At 32.6% G+C, this 21,749-nt stretch overlaps 4 protein-coding genes and 1 non-coding gene across 5 annotated transcripts; 2 read left to right on the forward strand and 3 right to left on the reverse strand.

The window, feature by feature from the left end:
* TRNAT-UGU lies at nt 342-413 on the reverse strand. Its single transcript has one exon. It is a non-coding gene; the product is annotated as a tRNA-Thr (tRNA).
* On the reverse strand, nt 1,161-6,817 carry LOC109351554 (alpha-1,6-mannosylglycoprotein 6-beta-N-acetylglucosaminyltransferase B-like). The gene is made up of 7 exons (XM_019593037.1): nt 6,725-6,817; nt 6,065-6,128; nt 5,556-5,616; nt 5,373-5,459; nt 4,930-5,023; nt 4,177-4,285; nt 1,161-1,314 (listed from the first exon to the last, which is right to left on the reverse strand). The coding sequence occupies exons 1-6, from the start codon at nt 6,779-6,781 to the stop codon at nt 4,193-4,195; spliced, it is 456 nt and encodes a 151-aa protein (XP_019448582.1). The 5' UTR covers nt 6,782-6,817; the 3' UTR covers nt 1,161-1,314; nt 4,177-4,192.
* On the forward strand, nt 2,302-3,304 carry LOC109351550 (tetrapyrrole-binding protein, chloroplastic-like). Its single transcript, XM_019593028.1, has one exon. It carries the CDS (start codon nt 2,401-2,403, stop codon nt 3,178-3,180), a length of 780 nt encoding a protein of 259 aa, XP_019448573.1. The 5' UTR covers nt 2,302-2,400; the 3' UTR covers nt 3,181-3,304.
* Nucleotides 8,806-12,046, forward strand: LOC109351545 (calcium-dependent protein kinase 24-like). The gene is made up of 8 exons (XM_019593021.1): nt 8,806-9,511; nt 9,921-10,044; nt 10,158-10,301; nt 10,423-10,575; nt 10,822-10,937; nt 11,019-11,186; nt 11,519-11,752; nt 11,839-12,046. Exons 1-8 carry the CDS (start codon nt 8,957-8,959, stop codon nt 11,983-11,985), a joined length of 1,641 nt encoding a protein of 546 aa, XP_019448566.1. The 5' UTR covers nt 8,806-8,956; the 3' UTR covers nt 11,986-12,046.
* On the reverse strand, nt 13,038-19,180 carry LOC109351544 (probable E3 ubiquitin-protein ligase ARI7). The gene is made up of 15 exons (XM_019593020.1): nt 18,988-19,180; nt 18,622-18,746; nt 18,309-18,414; nt 18,119-18,209; nt 17,645-17,817; nt 17,078-17,182; nt 16,890-16,978; nt 16,311-16,418; nt 16,080-16,170; nt 15,867-15,956; nt 15,248-15,295; nt 14,899-14,970; nt 14,531-14,630; nt 14,312-14,438; nt 13,038-13,757 (listed from the first exon to the last, which is right to left on the reverse strand). Exons 1-15 carry the CDS (start codon nt 19,156-19,158, stop codon nt 13,487-13,489), a joined length of 1,767 nt encoding a protein of 588 aa, XP_019448565.1. The 5' UTR covers nt 19,159-19,180; the 3' UTR covers nt 13,038-13,486.

Raw genomic sequence — 21,749 nt, forward strand, 5'->3', positions numbered from 1 at the left:
TTATAAGTATAATTTAATTACTAGAATGACAATCTTAAAAGTGTTAACTTCACACAATCAACCAACAAAAAGAAACAACTTGTAGCTATTTGCCATCATGGTTAACTCAATCATGATAATTAGATAGATAATAATCATACCCCAAAGACCTAATTGCAATAACAAACAGCATGGATGCAATGGCTGTACCCATGTTGGTTGAACCAAAAGCCAGTGGAGGAATGTTTACTAAAACCCCTTAATACTGTGTACATCCCGACTCTAGATCCTAGATCCGTCACTGGTCTCAGCAAGATCACAAGAATAATTTTTCATAAATACAAAAAAAAATCAAAAGATAATGCCCTCACGCAGGATCGAACTACGGACCTTCAGTTTACAAGACTGACGCTCTACCACTGAGCTATAAGGGCTTATTGATATATATTTTAACCACATATTATTAATTATTTATTTCAATAATTCTTTAAGTTAAAAAAGACTCCCATTATCAATTTGTTGCTGAATTTGGTAATGTTAACTATGTTGGTACTTTAAATTGCACTACTAAAATCAACACTGACACCGTATAATGTACTTTTCATTTTGTTACTATCTTTTCAACTCACTCATTCCAATAAAAAGCACACACATCATTTGGCACCTGATCTTCAAATAACTTCCGTGACTATATACTCTCCATTGCATTTGGCCCCATGCATAGCCAATCAAACTCCAATGACATAGGTTAAGATCATTCTAATTAACAAAGCTTTCTAATAAATATTTTTAAAAACAATCACTTGAATTTTTAGTTGTACTTCTTTTTAATTCCATCTCATTTATTATTCCATTCAATATAAGGATCAAATTATTAAAATGAAAAGTTCATAAAAATATGAAAATTCTATTTGGTTTATAGGTATCATCGTACCGGAGACAATCTTGTCCGAGTCGGGAACATCCATAGGTATATGAGACTAACTCTCCCAACGTATATTTTTTCGATCCATAAGACTCGAACCCGAGACCTTGCTTAAGAGAAATCAAACATGTACAACTTGAACCAACACCCGTTGGTTATTTGGTTTGTCTTTTTAAACATGAATAATTGATAATATAGTAATAGTGTATAAAACTCATACCCTCATATATTTTTCTTTCATTTAAATAATGTTCAATATAACAAAAAAACATCTGTCAAATGTTACTAATAAAACCCAAAATGAGTTGCACCACTACCATCCTATGAAATAAAACACATAAAATTACAAAGTGTTGTGTGTTTTTTTCTCCAAAATATGCAGACTACACAATCAGTATAACGGACATACTCTGAAAATAGCAAACATCGGAACGACATGCATAAAATCAAAGGAGAATATCAGTGTAGTGTCTGGTGTCTACAACAAGAGCCAAACTCAAAAAAGAAACACCAAAGCAAAGGATTGGGCATACTAGGAATGAGTTTGTCAAACATGATTTTATTTTCAATGAATTTAATGTGTAAAATTGATTTCGATTTAAAATTAATTTTGAAGAGAAGATTTTTATGTGTAGATGCTTTTATTCTAAAATTAAGTTTGTAGAAAAAATTCACTAGAAATGTTTCAATTCAACACAAAAGCCACATTTTGGTACTTTGATCAATCATAATTTTGATGCAAAAACACATTTGCTAAGGATTATCAAAAAAACATATTTTAGTTTTCAAAAGTGATTTTAGAATCTCCAAATGTGGAATTATACACATAAAATAAACTATGATTTGAAACTAATCTTACTTATAGGATTAAGATTAAAAATATTAAACTAGTATACTTGCACATTTATTTCTAATTACTTTGACACAAATTTGTTACTAAATTACTTTAAAAAATTTTGTTATTTACAACACATTCAAAAAAATTATTCTAGAATTATCAGTTAGAGAATGAATTTATTCATCTGATTATTACTCTGGTCCCTAGATTGCATAAGCAAGTGCACAAAGACCCAAAAAAAATCTATACTTTGTATAAACTTTTATTCATATTTTATATATTGATTTACACTGTGATTGGCTATTCATTTAGCTAATTGTATAGCAAATACTACCATATCTATTTTGTTTCTTAGTAAAGAAAAAGAAGATTAATTTTAATTGTGGTGTATGTATGTGACACACACTCATGGGGAGAGATGGGGTGTGATCTAGCCTCACCCAATTCCAACCAATCACAATCTATTACTGTATTTCTCTTGATGAGAGTGCTCTTCATTCTTCAAGTCCCACCTCACATATTCCTTATCTCTCACCAAGCAACTTCTCCTTCATTCATTCATTACATTTCTCATATCATATCTGAAGAAACCCACTTTCACATTTTCATTTTTCATCCTCTCTTAAACATTTCTCATTCTATGTTTTGAACACAAAAAATGGCAACAAATTCTCTCCATTCCATTCAACACCATTCTCTCATCAAACCCCACTATCCCTCTAACACTCCTTCAACCACTCTTTTTTCTTCACTATTCCTCAAACCTACAACCACAAACACCAACCTCACTCTTTCTTCTTATTCATCTAGTTCCAACTCCTATGTCACCTTCTCTGTCTCCCAAACAACTTCCTCCACCACCCCATTAACCTCTGAATTCAACATCTCCTATGACCTACTCATACAGCACCTTTCAACCAAGAACTTCCAACTAGCTGATGAAGAGACAAGGCGCCTCATAATAGTTCTTGCAGGTGAGGCTGCTCAAAAGCGTGGCTATGTTTTCTTCTCAGAGGTACAATTCATCTCAGAAACTGACCTCAAAATCATTGATGAACTGTGGAGGGAATACAGTGATAACAAGTTTGGTTACAGTGTCCAAAAGAGAATATTTGAGAAGGTTAATGGAGACTTCACCAAGTTTTTCATTAAGGTTGGTTGGATGAAGAAGCTTGACACTGAGATAGAGCAATATAACTACAAAGCTTTTCCCACTGAGTTTATTTGGGAGCTCAATGATGACACCCCAGAAGGTCATTTGCCTTTGACAAATGCACTCAGAGGGACACAGTTGCTCTATAATATATTTAAACATCCAGCTTTTGATGTAGCCCAAGAAGAACAAGCTGAAATTGCAGTAGAGAACAAGGATAGTAACTCTTCCTCATCATCAACTCCATTGGCCAATAGGATCTTCAAAACAGATTATAGCTTCTGATTTCACTCAAGTTAAGCTAAGGAGTGGAAAACAGAAAAGTGGCAGACAATGTAACTTGGGTTTTAAATTTTAATTATATATAGTGATTGTCAATTTGCTTATATATTGTGGTTGTCAATTTACTCCATACTAGGGTTTAGAAGCTGGTGGGTTCATTAGTATTACCTACTTTCTTTTCTCTTAACCTTATTAATTATAAAAAAATGTTTTATTAATAAAATCATCATTTTTTTAAATTTAATAGTGAAATTACATCTCATGTCATATTACACTTATGTTTCAAGTCGTGAAAACTTTTACACTCACAGTCTATCACTTGATTTTCCTGTTGCAGCTAAGGATACATAAGACCAAGATAAACTCTTATGAGATAAAAATAATTTTTTTATTATATTAATAATTAAATTTGTAATAAAATAAATTAAGGGAATAAATATTTATGTAACTAGTAAAAATACTGTTTTAATACGGGCGGATGAAATATTTTCTCCGATCCATAATTGACTTTTCAGCTTATAACTTAGGATTAATGATCATATTTTCTAAATTGGGCGTACTAGTCTAATTGTCTCTAGAGCTTCCATATATAGCATACAGTACTATTCTGTTCCAAACTTTGAAAGGAATGGCTAATTAATAAAATTTTACAACATAAAAAATTTCAGGAGACTGACTATTCATGTGAGATGCTTCCTTCATTCTTAACAAAAAACATGAGTTGCTTCCTTCAATACTAACTCTTCTGGTGCTAAAAATTCTAGTAATCATAAGATCAGATGTCACAAAAAGCAAAGCTTGTATTACTACAACACATGGATTAGATACTTTCTGCCTCAAGAAAATTATATCACTCAGCTCAGCGTTTGAAAAGAGCATGCCACAATTGAACTTGGTTCCACATAATGCTTTATCTTTTCCAGCACGAACATATAAAGGAAGCTTTAATTTTTGACATCACATGTTTTTTTGTAACAAGAAAGGGACCGGACAACATACCAGCAACCACATTAAGCTAAGCACAAAGGCAGAGTCTCCTTGTATGCTGATGTGAACCACCGCAAGAAAGAATAGACTGTGTCTGAGTGTATAAACATGATCCAGGATTCTGAAAATAACAGAAAGCAGATTTTTATTACTAATGTCCTGAACTTGTTTTCCTTGGTTTGGCATACCTCAAAACTAACTGAACATTTCAGCCATAATGATTGAAGGTATTTTAAATTGCATGCTCAATTGCTCATGTTTCAGACAACAAGATTTCTACAACATCTGAAGTTCCAGATCCTTTAATTTCCACAGATGAAAAGTTATCCAAGGACGACTAATTTTAGGTAATATCGTACAATGACTACTTAATAAGCATTATTTTGATTTAATATAGGATAATAAGTTGCGGGAAAACATAAAATTTAAAACATGTCCAGCCTAGTATTGTTGTAGTGGCATTGTAGCTTTGGAATTAGTACCACCAAATTCACAGTGGTTCAGTCAGGGTGTAATATATGAAAGCAAATGTCATTTTTAAGAGCTATACAGCAGCATGGGAACCACATGGGCATTTAAATGAATTTCTCAGTTTAGGACCCTTCAAAAATCCATTTTGCTAAAAGAAAGCATTCTATGACACCATATTATCTTAATTTAATTTATATAGGAAAAGATTACCTATCAGTTAGCCACTATTCATCAGGTTATGGAACCTAACATGTTTCTTAGTTATTACAACTTCAAACATAAGACACTTATCACCATATGCTTTGGAGCATTATGAACAACTTCAGCAGGTTTATCTGGTCCTACGCTTGCCAGACAAGCTCCTTTGCAGCTCATATGTTTCTGAATACTGCCGACACAGTTATCATCAATAGAAAAGATCAGTACATTAAAAGAAAAGAAACAAAATATGCATGCTTGACATTCCTTCATCACTCAATAATGCTTGTTGTGCCAAGACATTATCCATGATAGCATGTTATAGAACTAAGCATTAATAAAGGGATTTTATATTACTTTTCCAAAAGACAAGCAAAAGGAGGCAATCTAAAAGACTGTAACTGTGCCTCATATTATCATATAGATGAAAACCAAGTAAGCTTATAAACCTATACATCTCACGCACAATGTGGATAAGTTACACAAGTACAGAGTAAAATTGAAATATACCAGCAACAAAAATTTAATGCATCACTTACATGTCACAATTATTAAGCACCGAAAGTATATTTGGGACACATGATTGTCCTCTTGACTTGCATGCTGAATCACATGCTTCACCTTGCCTGACAAATAATTGATAAGAAGTTCAACTGTTAAGCAACAGCAAGAAACTTTAGACGTTAACCTCAACATAAGAAGCAATCTGGGTGATAAATTACCTGCCAACAACAACATTGATGCCATTCAATCTTGCCTCCGGGAGGTTAGTATCAGTCCCTGCTTCAATACATGGTAAAAAACGGAATTAATCTAAATGACTATGAAAAAGACAAATTCAGAACATATTTGTCATAAAAGACCTACAACCTTCCACAAGTGTCTGAAAATCTCTGCAATTTGTATTAGTTATTTAGATTTCTCCCTTTAATTTAATCGATAGGGGCTAACTCGAACTATCCATAGCTGGACCTTACTAGACTACAAAATAGAATATTATTTTGAAGGAATGCTAGTCACCAAAATGCTATTTCACTGATTTACTTCTGTGTGCTAGGATTTTTTTTCTTTTGTTGATAAAAAAACCATATTCTAGTATTACTAAGCTATCGGTAAATTGGCACCACTAACTGATAAAGCATTAGAATCTGAACCTTGGTAGGCCAAATAAAGGATCAGGATCTCAACACAATTACTAGGCACTAAGAATTAATTTCCTCAGGAGACTTACCTGAGGAATTTGATGGCAGAGAAAAGCAGTGATGGAAGTCACTAAGATAAGCATTTTCATGAACCTGAAACATTAGACCTCATCGTAAATTTTAAACAGAGAAAATATAAAGATATCAGACTCCGACCTATCTCCACTTCTCCTCATTAGAACTGTGTTTCAAGGTAACCAGAAGAGCCGGTTCTTGGTGGTATGTTGCTATTCACACACCTAAGAATTAATGCCCATGTAACCTCCTAGCTTCCTAGTACGCTTGAATATGCCTGAAATAATAACTACTATCTGACTCCATTTTCACATGTCTACGAAAACAAGTTACACAAGGTAAAGTCGAGCATGACAGACTAACGAGAATGGGATTATTCACCCTGGTAAGTGTTACTGTGAGACGATATCAAACACAAAAAAGAACATGATGTGAATAAATCATTGTGCTGATTTTGAGATAAAACTACATGATAAGAAAGTGAATTCCTTCGTCACAAATCCCTAAACCAAGACTAAAATACAAAAAACTTCGGAATCAAGACTGAAAAGATAAGTTAACACACAAAAGGTTGCTATGTATTAGAATAAGTAACCTTGTCTACATGGGGAGAGTATATCACTTACAAAGTATAACTGTATAAGAATATTTCTTGTTAAACAAAGTATACTCACCACACTCTTGCATCTCCCAGCACAATACTCAAAAACACTTGCATAAGTCCCTGCCATAGAAGATTCATAGTCACACACTACACTTTTCCGATTACGATTATCAGAGATTTCCTTTCCACACACTATTAATTACAAATATATCACTTGTTAGGTCCATTAAATGTGAAAATGATTATGCAGATAAAGATGAGAAAAATAGGATGATATATATATATATATATATATATATATAACATCAATCTTCACCCATCTTTCCTACACTATTTATTTTTCTCTTACTTTTTACTTTCCACAATATTCATAAGAGTTGCAATAGCAAAAAGGGGAATAGAAATGAAGGAAATATAATAATTTAATAGAAAATAAAAAGGAAAAGAGAGAGAGAGAGAGAGAGAGAGAGTTATACCGTTGTGATCAGAGAGAAGGTAACGGGTTTGAAAAGTTGTGTTGCAAAGAAGATGAGTAGTATTTATTATTATTATTATTATTATTATTATTATTATTATTATTCCTTATACTAAAACTGATTGTGAATGACAATGTCACTACAACAAACAATACCCAATAACATTCCATCATCGTCTTCCTTCAATGATATTAGTGGATCTTCTACTTCGTCAACAAAAGTATGCTACTCTTTATTAATCAATCATTAATAATAGAGAAAAAGATACATCCACGGTGTAACTGTTTTTTACACGTTACTACATCATCCATTATTGATTTTTAATTATTAATAATTTTTAAATAAAAGTATTACAAATGATCGATATATGATGTACTTACACCGTCAGTACCACATTTTACACTCTTAATAATATTAGTCATGTAGTTTTAATATATGACCATGGATATTATTATGATAAAAATAATGGATGAAGTGAAATTACATCAATTTTATACATGGTTAATGCATTATCCATCGTTTATATGTATAAACTTTTATACTTATATTATACTATCATGTTGGTAGGCACAAGAGTGTTTTGTCAACCCGCTTTTCAATTATTTATAATGTGCAATATACATGTAAATGTCTGACATTTTATAGAATAAGAATAAACATTAATTTATATTGATATAATCATAATTTACATAAATATAAAATTATAAATCATGAAAAAGTAGAATAGGTATACACAAATTACATCATGGATAATTATTTGGTGTTTTCCTAAGTAGTATAGATAGACCACATTTCATTAACTTTTAGAATTTAAATTTAAGTATTGTTAGTGTAAATTTTTTACATACCAGTATGTCATCCACTATTAATTTTAGAGTAAATTATACTGACACATCTGAGTTTTAGTGAAATTATATAAATCACTCCTTCATTTCTTATAGCTACACAGCCCCCTGATTTTTATACATACATTACACATTTACACCGGTTACCCCTGTATGATAAATAAATATGATCTTTTAAACAAAAAAGATAATAAATATAATTAAGTTAAACAAAATATAATATATTGTGAAGACATGTCCAAATAGTATACGAATCAATACATTTTTATTATTTTAATTTAATATAAAATGTATAAATAATTATAAGGACATATTTAAATCACTATTATACTATACTCTAACGAACAAAAAATAATTAAAATGTATTGGCTCAAATGTTATTTATTTTTGTCCAGAAAATCATCATTTTTATTCAGAAAATCATACTTATTTCTCATGGATAAGTAGTTAGTGTAAGATATATATAAAAACTAAAAGTTTTTGTAGCTAAATAATAGAGAGATAGTTTGTATAATTTTATTAAACAACGGTGGTGTTGAATGTGATTTAGATTTATATTCCGTAAAACTTTTACATTCTCACGTCTAAATAAGTTAGTGACCTTTGGGTATCTAATAACAAGAAGGTAGGCAGAATATAAGCACTTTGGTCATCAAGTATAAAGAAAACAACGAAACTAGAAATAATATTCACACGTTTTTATTCTTTTTCTTTAAAAAGTTATTCAGAAACTTCAATAACAGTCCTAAGAAAATGGCGGGACCAATGTACTTGTAATGTTCCAACTCAACAATTGAATCTCCCAAACCCCAAATATAGCATCCTTCATTCCCATTCTCATTCTCATTCCTCACTTCCTCTTTGTTATCTTCCCATGGAGATTGGGTAACATCAAAACGTTACATAACCTCATTCTTTTTTGTATTATATATATACATACAAACTTTGAGATATAGATATAATAATTACTCAAACACCTCCATGGGAAGTTGCATTTCATCACCAGGAAAAACATTCCCACGTAAAAGGTATAAAGAACCTATCACCAAACCTTGTACACCAAGAAACAACCAACATGATCATTTTAATCATGACCCACCAACACCAACCACCGTGCGCCGCTCATCCGTGGCCTCAATGCGGCCACCGATCAACGTCGTAGCTAGTCCTTCCCCGGGGAATATATTTGACAAGTATCAATTAGGGAAGGAGCTAGGGAGAGGTGAGTTTGGTGTTACACATAGGTGTGTGGATTTGAAGAGTGGTGAGGCATTTGCATGTAAGAAGATATCAAAGACTAAGTTGAGGACAGAGATTGATATTGCTGATGTGAGAAGAGAGGTTCAGATCATGAGACATTTGCCTAAACATCCTAATATTGTGTCCTTTAGAGAGGCTTATGAGGATAGAGATGCTGTTTATCTTGTTATGGAGCTTTGTGAAGGTGGTGAACTTTTTGATAGGATTGTTGCTAAGGGACATTATACAGAACGTGCTGCTGCTAATGTTACAAAGACAATACTTCAAGTTTGTAAGGTATGTATTGTACTTCTTTTGTTTCAAACATTTTTGTTTCTTTGGAAATGAACATGTTATGATGTTGTTGTGTTTTGTTAAGGAGATATTGAAGATGATGTGTATTGTGATATGGTTATGATTGTTTAAAGTTTTGACATTAATAGACAAGAAGGGTTGAAGAAATTATGGTCTAGAAGCTATTTGATTGCAGAAATAACAAGACCAAACAAAGACTCCATGTTCATGCAAATCATAATGTTGTAAAATGCATAGTTTCTTACAGTGTCCTAGTGCATATTTATCCTCTCTCTTTTGGTTTCTTTCCTTTATTTCTTGGACTGGTTGCATTGTGTTTTCTATCCTCCATATCTAAACTACAACTTTTTTTCTTCTCACATATATAAATGAATTACTTTTATGCATTCAGGTGTGTCATGACAACGGGGTAATACACAGGGACTTAAAACCTGAAAATTTCTTATTTGCAGATGCAAGTGAGACTAGTCCCTTAAAGGCAATTGATTTTGGACTTTCTACATTCTATGAAGCTGGTAAAGTTTTATTGTTTCACTTTTGTACCATTCTTATTGTATAGCATGCATTTTTTCACTACTAATGTACATAATTGAAGTAAATGGCTGAAGTTTACAATGTATGGTGACAGGGGAAAGATTCAGCGAAATTGTTGGAAGTCCATATTACATGGCTCCAGAGGTCTTAAGGCGTAACTACGGACCCGAAATCGATGTGTGGAGCACAGGCGTTATTCTTTATATTTTACTTTGTGGAGTTCCACCCTTTTGGGCAGGTATGCCACATTTTGTTTAATGCATATACATGAACTGTGAAAAGAGAAAATTAGAAAATCATGTTCAGAAGTTTGTTTCATGGAGTTTCTTCTAATGATGGGATTATAATAACTAGTACAGAAACTGAGGAAGGAATTGCACAGGCCATTATCGGCGGTAATCTTGACTTCACAAGGGATCCTTGGCCTAAAGTTTCGGAAGAAGCAAAAGACATAATTAAGCGTATGCTTGATTCAAATCCATACACCCGTATAACACTGGAAGAAGTTCTTGGTATGTGTTTCAGCTTTCCGGAAAACAAAAAATGTCACCATGCTAGATTTAAGGTTAAGGTTTCTTGATACTTAAAATCTATGCTGTAAAGAGTTTCAGTGAATGAGTATTTTGGTTTGGTTGGGAGAATTAATTACTTGAACTTATGAACTGTGCCTGAGATTGATATGAAATGTCACCATCTTTATATTTTTGATTACATATGAAATTAACATGTACAAATTATTTAATTTCTTGCATGTAAAGAACATTCCTGGATACAAAATAAGGATCACGCTCGAAATATTTCTCTTGGAGACCAAGTTAGAATGAGGATCAAGACATTCTCCTTGATGAACAGATTCAAAAAGAAGGTTCTTAGAGTAAGTTACATATCCCTTATAAAAAGAAAATATCATTTCTGCCTTAGAATTAGTCTAAACTTGTAAATGTGTTCTCCTCAGGTGGTGGCTGATAACCTTCCAGATGAGCAAATTCAATATATAAGGAAAATGTTTGATATGATGGACAAGGACAAAAATGGGCACTTAACATTTGAAGAACTCAAAGATGGTCTTGCAATGTTGGGACACACTCTTCCTGATCCTGATGTTCAGATGTTAATGGAAGCTGTATGTTTTTTTCTTACAATCTAGGATAACAGAATAGTGTGATTTTATTCAAATATTATCTAACAAAATATAACTTCATTTGGATTTTCAATATGAAATCTTAACCTCTCAAAATACTTCATTACAAAGTCTAAATTTTTTATGTAAAACATGGTTTAAACACTACTAGCCTTTGGATTAAATGACTATGGTAACTGCATAAATCTAAATCACTACTACAAATTTCATACCCTCAATAAGTTTATTATCATATTACATAAACACACGCATATACATATATTGCAACATTTAATCTAGTTAAGAAAAGTGAAGTTGTTTGTTGATGAGAACAGGCAGATATTGATGGAAATGGCACCCTGAATTGCGAAGAGTTTATAACAATGAGTGTTCATCTGAGAAAGATAGAAAGTGATGAGCATCTCAGTGAAGCATTCAATTACTTCGACAAGAATCAAAGCGGGTACGTTGAGTTTGAAGAGTTGAAAGATGTGTTATCAGATGATGGTTTAGGACTTGATGACGACAAGGTGATTAGAGACATTCTAAACGATGTCGACTTGGATAAGGTAACAAAACATGTCTTACTTCAACTTGTATCATTCTACCTTAAGATAATTCAGTTCTCAAGACTATGTGTGTTGTTTTGTTAAAGGATGGAAGAATAAGTTTTGAGGAGTTTAAGGCAATGATGAAGACAGGAGGAGATTGGAAAATGGCTTCTAGGCAGTATTCAAGAGCAATGCTAAATGCATTAAGCATGAAGATGTTTAAAGACAAATCTATAAGTGTAGCTAACTAAATTAATATAATGAAGAGGTAGACCAAGTTCTCAGTTCAAAACTTCAAATGATGCAGAGAAGGACCCCATCTGGACAAAATCATGTCTTAACTTCATTTTTTATTTAAATTTATTTCATTAATTGATGTCAAAATGTTATTATGGATATTGAAATTGGTCTTGAAAATGGAATATTGTAAGAAATCTCTGGAGAATTAGTGACATTTTAGTTAGTAGGTGATCTTACATTTGTTAGAGTTGTAGTTAAGATTTACCAATGAAGGGTGTGAAAATAGTCAAGACGAGGGCTCATGTGAAGCTGTTATCAAATTGATGACTCTTGTATGAACAATAGTTGAAGAAACACATATCTCGTTTAAGGATATAATAGTATATATGTGACAGGTCCGTTTCAAGCAAAAACTATCCAAGTGGATTCTAAATTTCTAATGCCAAACTGCTGATTTTAATACAACGAAACAATTTATTCGTGAGAGAGTTAATTTACTTCAATTCTAAATGCAACATTTATTTATTCCAATGTTGAATGTGTGTTAAACCCTTCAGCTTGTTAGACTTTTTGTGAACACTACTTGTTCTCCTTAATTTCTGTCTTATTAATAGTCTCCGTCTTACTAATAATATCCTGTTTTGCTGATAAAAAAATTGCTCTTTTTCACATTACCAATTGTTCCATGTTTGTTTGGTTTCACCAAACCATCCAGAATCACTTTTGATGATGTAAACATGATTTGGATTTTCACGTTTGCAGAAATTGAGAAAATGTAGCTTGTGAATATAGTAAAAAAAGATTACACATGAATTACTTATCTTTAATCTCCAATTATAATCTCGATCAATTTATATAATGAAGTTGAGCCTGGGTCAAGGTTCTCAATAATTTGGTAGCCAACCACAATTCACCCAACTGGACCTAGGAGACAACTCAAGTAGAAAAGTAAAAAATAAGCAGGAGCAGAAGCAGCAGCGCTACAACCTTAAGTCATACACTAACTCGGAGGCATGCATAACACACCAAATAGGACCCTACAAAATTATGAAAACCAGCCACAAACTTGACAAATATGCAATAAAATCTCAAATGATATAGTACAATAGTTATTTCAGTCCCTTGATTTCTAAAAATGAACCAAACACTGGCTTTATCTTAAGGAAACTGCCAAGAGGTTTACTGAAAGAAATCAGGACAAAAACAAACATATTTGTGTTCATCTGCAGAATCTACTGCTATGGTATTCAGTTATAAAAGCCTGTTGCAGAAACCCCATATATAAATATTAAGATAGAACATTATATACATCAAATTGGGTGGTATAAAACTAGAGTGCAAGGAGGGCAACTTTTCTTCCATGCCCTACCCACTTCAACCTGTTCACATTTTCAGTAGCCTCACAAAATGGAACTATCATTTAACTACGCACAAGTAGCAGTTAACTCCACTTGCTTTTGGTGCAGTGGCCTTGGACTGGAGGCATTTGTTTCCAACAGAGAGCCCAAAAGTTCATCGACGCTGATGATTGCAAATCTGACATGCGGTGGCAGATTTGACATTTGCATAGGTACATTGCTCGCAAAACCAATGACTATCATCGGTCATCCTGTTGGACAAGCTGCTTCGCAAAGTTCCCTTTCCTCTTCCACCTCTCCCCTTGCTGCTCCCTGCAGCATTTTTTGAGCTTGTTGCTTTGCTAGAGGCAGCTCCATCAGCATCCACATCAGTTAGACCACTCTCTAATGCTCTAACTAAGTTCTCAAAGTAGTTCTTAGTTACACTGCCAAAAATTATGGAAAAGAAAATCAAATAAGGCACACACCCTTCAATTTTAACATGTACAAGTTTAACCAACAAAAGACGGGGACAGTCATTAGTGATGTGCTATTTAATAAAACTAACATACTGAAACCAAATTGCCACACTAGAAGGACAAAGAAGAGTAGAAAATATATAGAAACAAACAAAACACTTGGTGACAGACTTGGGACAGAAGAACTTTTGATAGCCTAGAAGTATGGATTTTATCACAAAGCATATCAGATATGTAAAGTATGTGTCATGTTCAAAACATATTTCATATTTATTTCAAAATATGGTTTTCTATAACGTTGCTATTTTTTTCCAATGGAAGATGTACTACACAGTTTTACTGTCGCAAGTAACGAGGTTGTTTCTAGGATTTGACCCCATGACCTCCACACAGGTCACAGCAAACAACCTTAGCGTTGCGCCAATGCTCACCCTCTAACAAGAACTCCCAAAAAATCATAAATAAATAAATAAAAACAAGAGTGCAAGGCAAATGCTTAACAAAACAAAAGTGACATATACCTAGTCAACCCAGCTAGCTTTGTACGAAAGTCATTAAATTCTCTAGATGGGCCATCATCGTTGATGAATGGATGTAGTTCCTTTTCGGCACATTGATGAAGTCTCTCCAGACCAGATTCTGCTTCACCTGAAAACAAAAATTATGGTAGAGTGTCATGTATGGGGGAACAACCACAAACACAATCTTGTACTAATTATGTTAAAGTTGACAAATTAAACCTTGTAAGTACTCAAAGAACTGTTTTTTCGCATGCTCATTCTCTGGTAAATAGTAACCATATGCATATGTCCATTTCAGCACTCGCCTACACTCAACGATCTGCAAGCATGAAAACACTGATTAGGAAGCCTTCTATGTCATCCTGAAATGACTTCACGCAATTGTGACTGCTTAAACAAAAAATTCCCCACAACTAAAACAATGAAAATCACCATGAAAACTCCCTACAGCTATAACAATAAAACTATTAGCAAATGTCCCCCAGGGGAATAACTGATCTACTCTTACAATGAACATGTTAAGGCTTCATGATTCATTACCAAGCAAACTGAAGAAAGCCATAAAAAAGGGAGAGAAATTTATTTACTTGTAGCCAGGCCTCGGTTATGAACTTAAGTTGTGACTCAGGCTGACACTGTGTGTCACTAAGCTTCTCAATCTGGCAAGAAAAGGAGGAATAGCGAGTAATTATATGATCCCTTGAAGCTTGATCAAAAGCCCATATGAGAAGCAAAAAAGTACAAAATATTCATATTATTTGATTCATTTATCACAATTTCATATGCCTGACCCTAACCGTTGTCAAACATGCTTAAAGTAATAACACAAACAAGTGCCGTAAATGCTATTGCAGCTGTCAAAAATTACACAGAAGCTACTATATTAAACTTCAAAGAAAAAAGATGGATGAACATCACAACTGTACAATGACTTACATGAACAGTTTGCATCTGATGTAGATCTGCAAGAGCTTTTTGTCTAGACTGCAAGGCAAGAAAAAAAAATATTGCACAAATCATATCAATTAAGAATATAACCAACAACAACAACAACCAAGCCTTTATTCCACTAGGTGGGGTTTGGCTACATGGACCAAACAACGCCATAATGCAATATTTTAATTGTTTTTCAATGAAGAATATAACCACATAAGAAATATTTTTAAAATGGCTTTTCAAGATATATATGATGACTTAATTGTATTACCCATAGAAGATAACATAGAACACAATTTAAAAAAGAAAACCAATAACAATCCAATGTCCATCAACAAGGAATTCACTCAAAATTAGCTAGTTAGCCTTACACATAGTACGCATTTAAAAGAAATGAAGCACATTAAAGCATTACCCATTAGTTCTAACCTTCAATATGAAGCAAATACATATGGAGGTGATTACAAAAAATATCATGTGATATTATTCTTCATTTGAAAGTAGTCATTTAGTTTTCAAAATGGTAGAAATATTCACAAAATATAAATTATGAGAAATGAATTCAGAAATTCTAGTGGAAGATAATATTCTGAAGATAATAAGTAGAAGTGATGCGTACAGATTGATTGCTGGCCCACCGCTCATAATAATGTGTGTACCTCTCCAGTGAATTCTTTGCCATTTCTCTTCTCTTTTCAGAATCATCATACTATAAACAACAAATTTAGTTCATAAACAAATGACATTATTCAAATAGAAACGGAGGGGAAAGTAGGCTATTTGTAGCCTGAAAACTGTATCGAGAGAAGTAGAGTAATTCTATGTCGATTACCACTCCCTCTTGCTTAGCTGATTCATAACGATTGCAAGCATAGAAACCACCAGTTCTTTCACCATGGTCTGACCATACACCAAGGCATAGCCTATGTAGATAAATGAATTAAATTCAGTTATAGTTCATATAAACTAAAGCTATTCTACAACAATGATAATGGAAAAGAGAAAAGAAGCGTGCAACACATTTGCTAAAAGTTTAAAAGGAAATGAAAAGAAAAATGCATACCAGCAAAATTCATATTTACAGGGTGGAGTACATGTCATGTGCATGCACCCTTGGTTTTTTTCAATAGGTCGCTTGCACTTGGGACATGGCTTTGAGTTAGCAAGTATCCTGAAAGTCATAAATTAAGCTCAAGTTCTGAAGTGTTGATTTGAAAAGCCACAATTTATCAGTATATATAATAAGTCAGGGTATCCTTGACTCCAAAAGAAATGAATGGAAGCAATTCGAGGATCATAAAGGAGATCCGGGGAGTGAAAAATCCATTAATTATGTTGATTTATAACTGATCTGGTAGGATTATGAACGGAGTCCAAACATTAACTACATTACAGTTCTCTCTGTTTTATTTCTTTAATTCCTTCAACTGAAGTAAGGTTCTCAAAACAGCACACCCCTACACCACCAAACATATAACCTGCTTCAAGCATTAAAATCTACATGATTTTTCACCCCTCGAAAGTACTCCCCTGATTTCAAGTTTCTATTTTAAAAATTAGACCCTGCAGTTATTGAGAATACCATCTTGCACAAACTATTAAGAGAAACAAGCATGAGCAAAACTCTTGCAGAAATTCATACCAGTTCATGTTTTCAGACTCTGCGCTGTTCTTCAAAATCCACTTTGCCACTGTGCCACAGTCCACTGGACGGTGAGCCTCCTCGGTGCACTGTTATTCAAAAGGCACATCTTATCAGTCGGCAGAACAAACAAGAATATCCTTAAATGCAAAACCAAAATAATCTCGAAGAATCCTCATGCAACTTACATTCCAACAAAAGCAATATGAACAGAGGCAAGAGACATCATAATTTGCACTGCCAGCATCAAAATTAACTGCATACTCACAACCTGGAGCAGGACACCACTTGGACTAGGCAAAACAAAGGAAGCCAGAGAAATAAGATCAGTATGACACTCAGACAATGAGATAACCTCCGTAGCAGCCAATACTTCAAAATGGTTGCTACGCCAGTATCTGATACGTATCATATCAGATACTTAATACTTTTTAGATGCTTTTCGTCAATATATATTTCAGGGCTTTATGAACCTTCTACATATTTATGTATCTATATCATGTCATATCTGTATTTCTTATCAGATTTTGCGCTTCCTTGGTGCTATATGTTGAACCATTAATCAACAGATTTAGAAATTTATAACCCTGTTTATCCAGGAGTTTATAAAGAATGCAAAAAAATTATTCGACATGCATAGTTACAGATGCATAATAAAAAGACATATAACATGGACTTCAATTGGCAGTATAAATAGAAGTACATATTTCATTCAATATCATTATCAACGCCAAAATTCCACTTCTACTACATACCATCTTATTGTCCTCAATATAAGACCTTAGAAGGTAATGGCCATACTTATGTTTATCTTCATCAGATGCTACAAGATCAATCATATCTTGACCAACAGCAGCACCACAAGTTGGATCAGGACATCTCAGCGTCAAACATCCAGGACCATCATTAATGGATGTGCCAATATATCCTAGAATGATGAAAAGAGCAGAAAAATGTGATAAGGCAGGAAGAAAAAACAGACAGGACAGTAAATGATACAGGCAACATCTAAATGACTAGATGGAATAGGTTTAGAAAAGCAAGTCTGATAAAGCATGCTAAAATTCTGAGAATAAAAATAAAAACTAACAATGGACACAGGAAAATGACACCAAAACCAAAATGCATATTCTATCACAAAAAAAAGAAATTAAATGTTTATATTCAGCATATTGTCCAGATTTTACCGAGGTCACACAAGAACAAAGAAATAAGCATGCAAGACATACCTCCCCAACATGAGATACAGTAGGGATGACCACAAGAAGCCATTGCAATCTTAGAACAGGGATAATTTTCAAAGCAGATGCCACAAGTAGGCTGGCCACACAAGAGAAAGAAATATGAAACACAAATGGCAGGAGAAAAAATCAAACTACATTATTGACCAGTTTTAAAACCCAACTATGGATATCTTACCTCTTCATCATTAGGACACTGGACAATTGGCTGCTCCAACAAGCCAACTGCTTTCCGGACACCATCTTCATCAGCAAACCATGCATCATGCACTTTAGTCACACTCCTGTGAAACCAACTTATATATCTTACAAGAGTATACAGTACATAACACTAGGCAATAAGTGCAACCAAAACCATACATATCATCAATTCATTATACAAATGAATCATATGATTGGTATCATCATTATAGCAGCACATTAATTATAGCAACATATTAATGTCAAAAATGTCAATCAATACAAGGTTCAACATTAAAATTTGAATTTACCAATTGTAGTGACGGAGTAGTATGCTTGCAGAAACTTTCGATATGGAAAGAACCGATGCAACTCTATTGACGTCCTCGTCCTGTCTTTGCCGGATATCTGATTCCTTCAATATGGTAAAATTTTGCTGAAATCCAAACATGTACCCAAATATTAGCCTTCAAATCATTTATCATCATATAAAATAAAAACCACAAAGAAAAAAAAACGTATTATCAATTCGTTATCTGCATCTTCATCAATATGAATAACTGATTATCATTGCTGATAGATTTCTGCTAACACTATGATTCTCATTTTTTTTCACATTCTCCATTGAATTAAAAAATTACGGAATTGAAATCGAGAATGGATTGGAAGAGAAGTACCTCAGGGCGACGAGAGAAAATTCGGTCGGCGTCATCCGCATCGTCGAAGTAATCATCGGCAGCGTCATCGTCGTAGTCGCTGTAGTAATCCATGGGAACATCGTCGCTGTAGAAATCTTCATCGAGGGACTCGATGTCGTTGGCATCGTGCATATCATCAGATGAATCCATGGAATCGAAGGAACCCTAAGACCAAAACACGGTGAGAGGAAAGTGGAGAAAATCTAGGGCACGGAAATTGGGAATTGAAAGAAAGAAGAGAGAATGTGCGTTGTTTTTAAGTTTACTTTTGATTTCCCTTCTTTTTCTCCCTTATTATTATTCTTCTCCCAAACAAGAGGTTTGGGTATTGGTAAATACTAAATAATAATAATATGTGAAAATATTGGGGTTAAAACTTTTAATGATTTATAAAAAAAATTATTTGAACTTAGAAGGAATGAAAGAGAAAAGAGAGAGAGATTGAGTGCCATAATAACCACAACATAAATGTTTCATATAAAAAATCTAAAGTATCTTAACCACCCCCACCAACTTCCCTCATAAAGAAACTAGCGCGTTGAAAGATACTTTGTGCCTGTCGACCCGTATTTTTATTGTAATATATAAACTTAAAGAAAAATGTTGATTTAAGAATATAAAAATTATTATATGATTGTTAAATATTAGTATTGTGTGGAAGTTTTTATTAGTTATTAAGGAGAGAGGTTAAAAAAGATAAAAATGGAATATTAAAATTATGTCATACAAGGTATTATTAAAATGGAATATCAATTTTTGACATATGTCACTTTATTGTAAGTAGAGTATTATTAAAATGATTTAATAGGAGGATATATTTATACTAAAAAAATTAACTTTGACATCATATTAATTTCTTTATTACATTAAGTAATTGATAATTGATATTCTTCCGGAAGCAATATGTTTTAGACATTAATATTCATATTATAATAGAAGATTTGTTGATATGTGATCTATAAATACTTATAGAATTGTAAGGTATGTCCTAAATATAATTATGATGGATCTTAAAACCCAACTCACTAAGTTATGATAAAAAACAAATGTGTTAGTGTAAAAATATGACATTGATAGGTAATTATATACAGCTGAACCATCCACACAATGTGTGACACAAGTTTATTCTCAAGTTTTTTCTACTAACAAGGTATATATAAATTTCACTACAAAATTTCTGTAAACTTAGTACTTTTCACGAGCAAGGAAGTATCATTTCATAATCTCAATATTTGCATATCAAAAAAATTGTCTTTTTCTCCAAAATTATATTGTAATAATAATAATATAAATATATCTTATCTATATGTGCAATTAAAATTTATAAATAGAAAATACAAAAGTACGATATATCTTTCTATTCAAACATCATATTTGAATAATTTATAACTTCTTACCATTATAACATCAAATTTTTAAATTAATGTTGATACCCAAAAAAATCATGTTATTTTTAGACGAGCATAAAAAAGGTAGTAAGTAACTCATTCGGTTCCCAAGTGTTTATGATATAAAAATATAAAATAAATTTGAAATATTTAAAATTTTAAAATTATGTTTAAGTTATTTCACCTTTTGAACTTGGGTTATCATATTGGTGTTTAAGTTATTTCATCTTTATGAATTTGGGTTATTTCAAGTTGGTGTTTTATTGAGTTCATTGTGCCTTTTTGTAATAAAAGCCTTGGTGGTGAATTTGGATAAAAAACATCAGCATCTGTGTTTTGGAGCTTAATTATTAGTAATGTATTTTTTTGTCATGGGTGGGTTTACCCATCTTGCAATGGAATAATGCATAGTTTGAATGATTTGTTTTGCATTATTTACCTTATGGTGTTTCACTAATTTGTTTTGCATTATTTAACTTTTGGTGTTTCACCATGCAGTTTTAAGACAAAATAATAATAATGTATGACTAAGAGTAGAAGGCTATATTTTTTGCTTTGTCTAAATTAATAATTTTTAAATTGACAAGTTATTTGAAGTATTCAAATTAATATTATACCCTCATACTTTATAATATTATTTTATTTTTCCTATTTTTATAGTAGGCTATTCTTGATATTATATCTTAGTAGATGGCCCTTGCCATATTAGAAGTAACATAAAGATGTTGACATATTGTTTCATTTTCGATTAATAATTAGTATTCCACATTAAAAATATTCTAATTTAATTTGAGCAAAATAATATATAAACTAAAGATTTGAGAGCCATAAAATTCCCTTTTAAGTATTTAATTTCTCTTTCTTTCCCTCTAAAATCAACTAAAAAAAAGCTTCAAGAAATCAATAATGAAAGTTAAATTGGACACTTGTCTTCTGTTACATTGTTTTCCATTCATTCAGTGTTTGATTCCTCCTATTCCAACTCATATATATCCTTCTTCCTCTGTTAACTCTATTATTTATTCATTTTGGATTTACCAATACGACCGCGTTTGTTCAATACTACAATTTAACCTTATTTCATCCTTTTATTTCATGCTTTGTGTTTGGATTGGAACCTTAGCTTTTTATGCGGTACCCATCCAAAACTCTATGCCCTTAGAATAGTACCGGATTCTAAGTTTTCTATTACATGCCTTTAACCTATTTTGGAAACTAATCTAAAGATTGGTTTTACTTTTAATGCATTCCAAAATCAAGTACAATTTGGGAAGTTCCACAGTGAGTAAGATATGTGTAAAATAAGTCTCACATAAAAAATACTATCTAATACCTTAATGAGTTATGGGTCGA

Source organism: Lupinus angustifolius, chromosome LG07 (genome assembly GCF_001865875.1).
Source record: "Lupinus angustifolius cultivar Tanjil chromosome LG07, LupAngTanjil_v1.0, whole genome shotgun sequence".
Taxonomy (NCBI): domain Eukaryota; kingdom Viridiplantae; phylum Streptophyta; class Magnoliopsida; order Fabales; family Fabaceae; genus Lupinus; species Lupinus angustifolius.

Excerpts from the sequence above, each read along its gene's own strand:
- LOC109351550 (XM_019593028.1), top strand. The coding sequence starts at position 2,401 with ATGGCAACAAATTCTCTCCATTCCATTCAACACCATTCTCTCATCAAA.
- LOC109351554 (XM_019593037.1), bottom strand. The coding sequence starts at position 6,781 with ATGGCAGGGACTTATGCAAGTGTTTTTGAGTATTGTGCTGGGAGATGC. Across the intron at positions 5,460-5,555 it reads ATCAATGTTGTTGTTGGCAG|GCAAGGTGAAGCATGTGATT; the intron begins GTAATTTATCAC and ends ATTATTTGTCAG. Across the intron at positions 5,024-5,372 it reads GTGCTTAATAATTGTGACAT|TATTCAGAAACATATGAGCT; the intron begins GTAAGTGATGCA and ends CTGTGTCGGCAG.
- LOC109351545 (XM_019593021.1), top strand. The coding sequence starts at position 8,957 with ATGGGAAGTTGCATTTCATCACCAGGAAAAACATTCCCACGTAAAAGG. Across the intron at positions 10,302-10,422 it reads AGTTCCACCCTTTTGGGCAG|AAACTGAGGAAGGAATTGCA; the intron begins GTATGCCACATT and ends TAACTAGTACAG. Across the intron at positions 10,938-11,018 it reads TCAAAAAGAAGGTTCTTAGA|GTGGTGGCTGATAACCTTCC; the intron begins GTAAGTTACATA and ends TGTTCTCCTCAG.
- LOC109351544 (XM_019593020.1), bottom strand. The coding sequence starts at position 19,158 with ATGGATTCATCTGATGATATGCACGATGCCAACGACATCGAGTCCCTC. Across the intron at positions 18,747-18,987 it reads TTTTCTCTCGTCGCCCTGAG|CAAAATTTTACCATATTGAA; the intron begins GTACTTCTCTTC and ends TTTGGATTTCAG. Across the intron at positions 14,631-14,898 it reads TAACCGAGGCCTGGCTACAA|ATCGTTGAGTGTAGGCGAGT; the intron begins GTAAATAAATTT and ends TCATGCTTGCAG.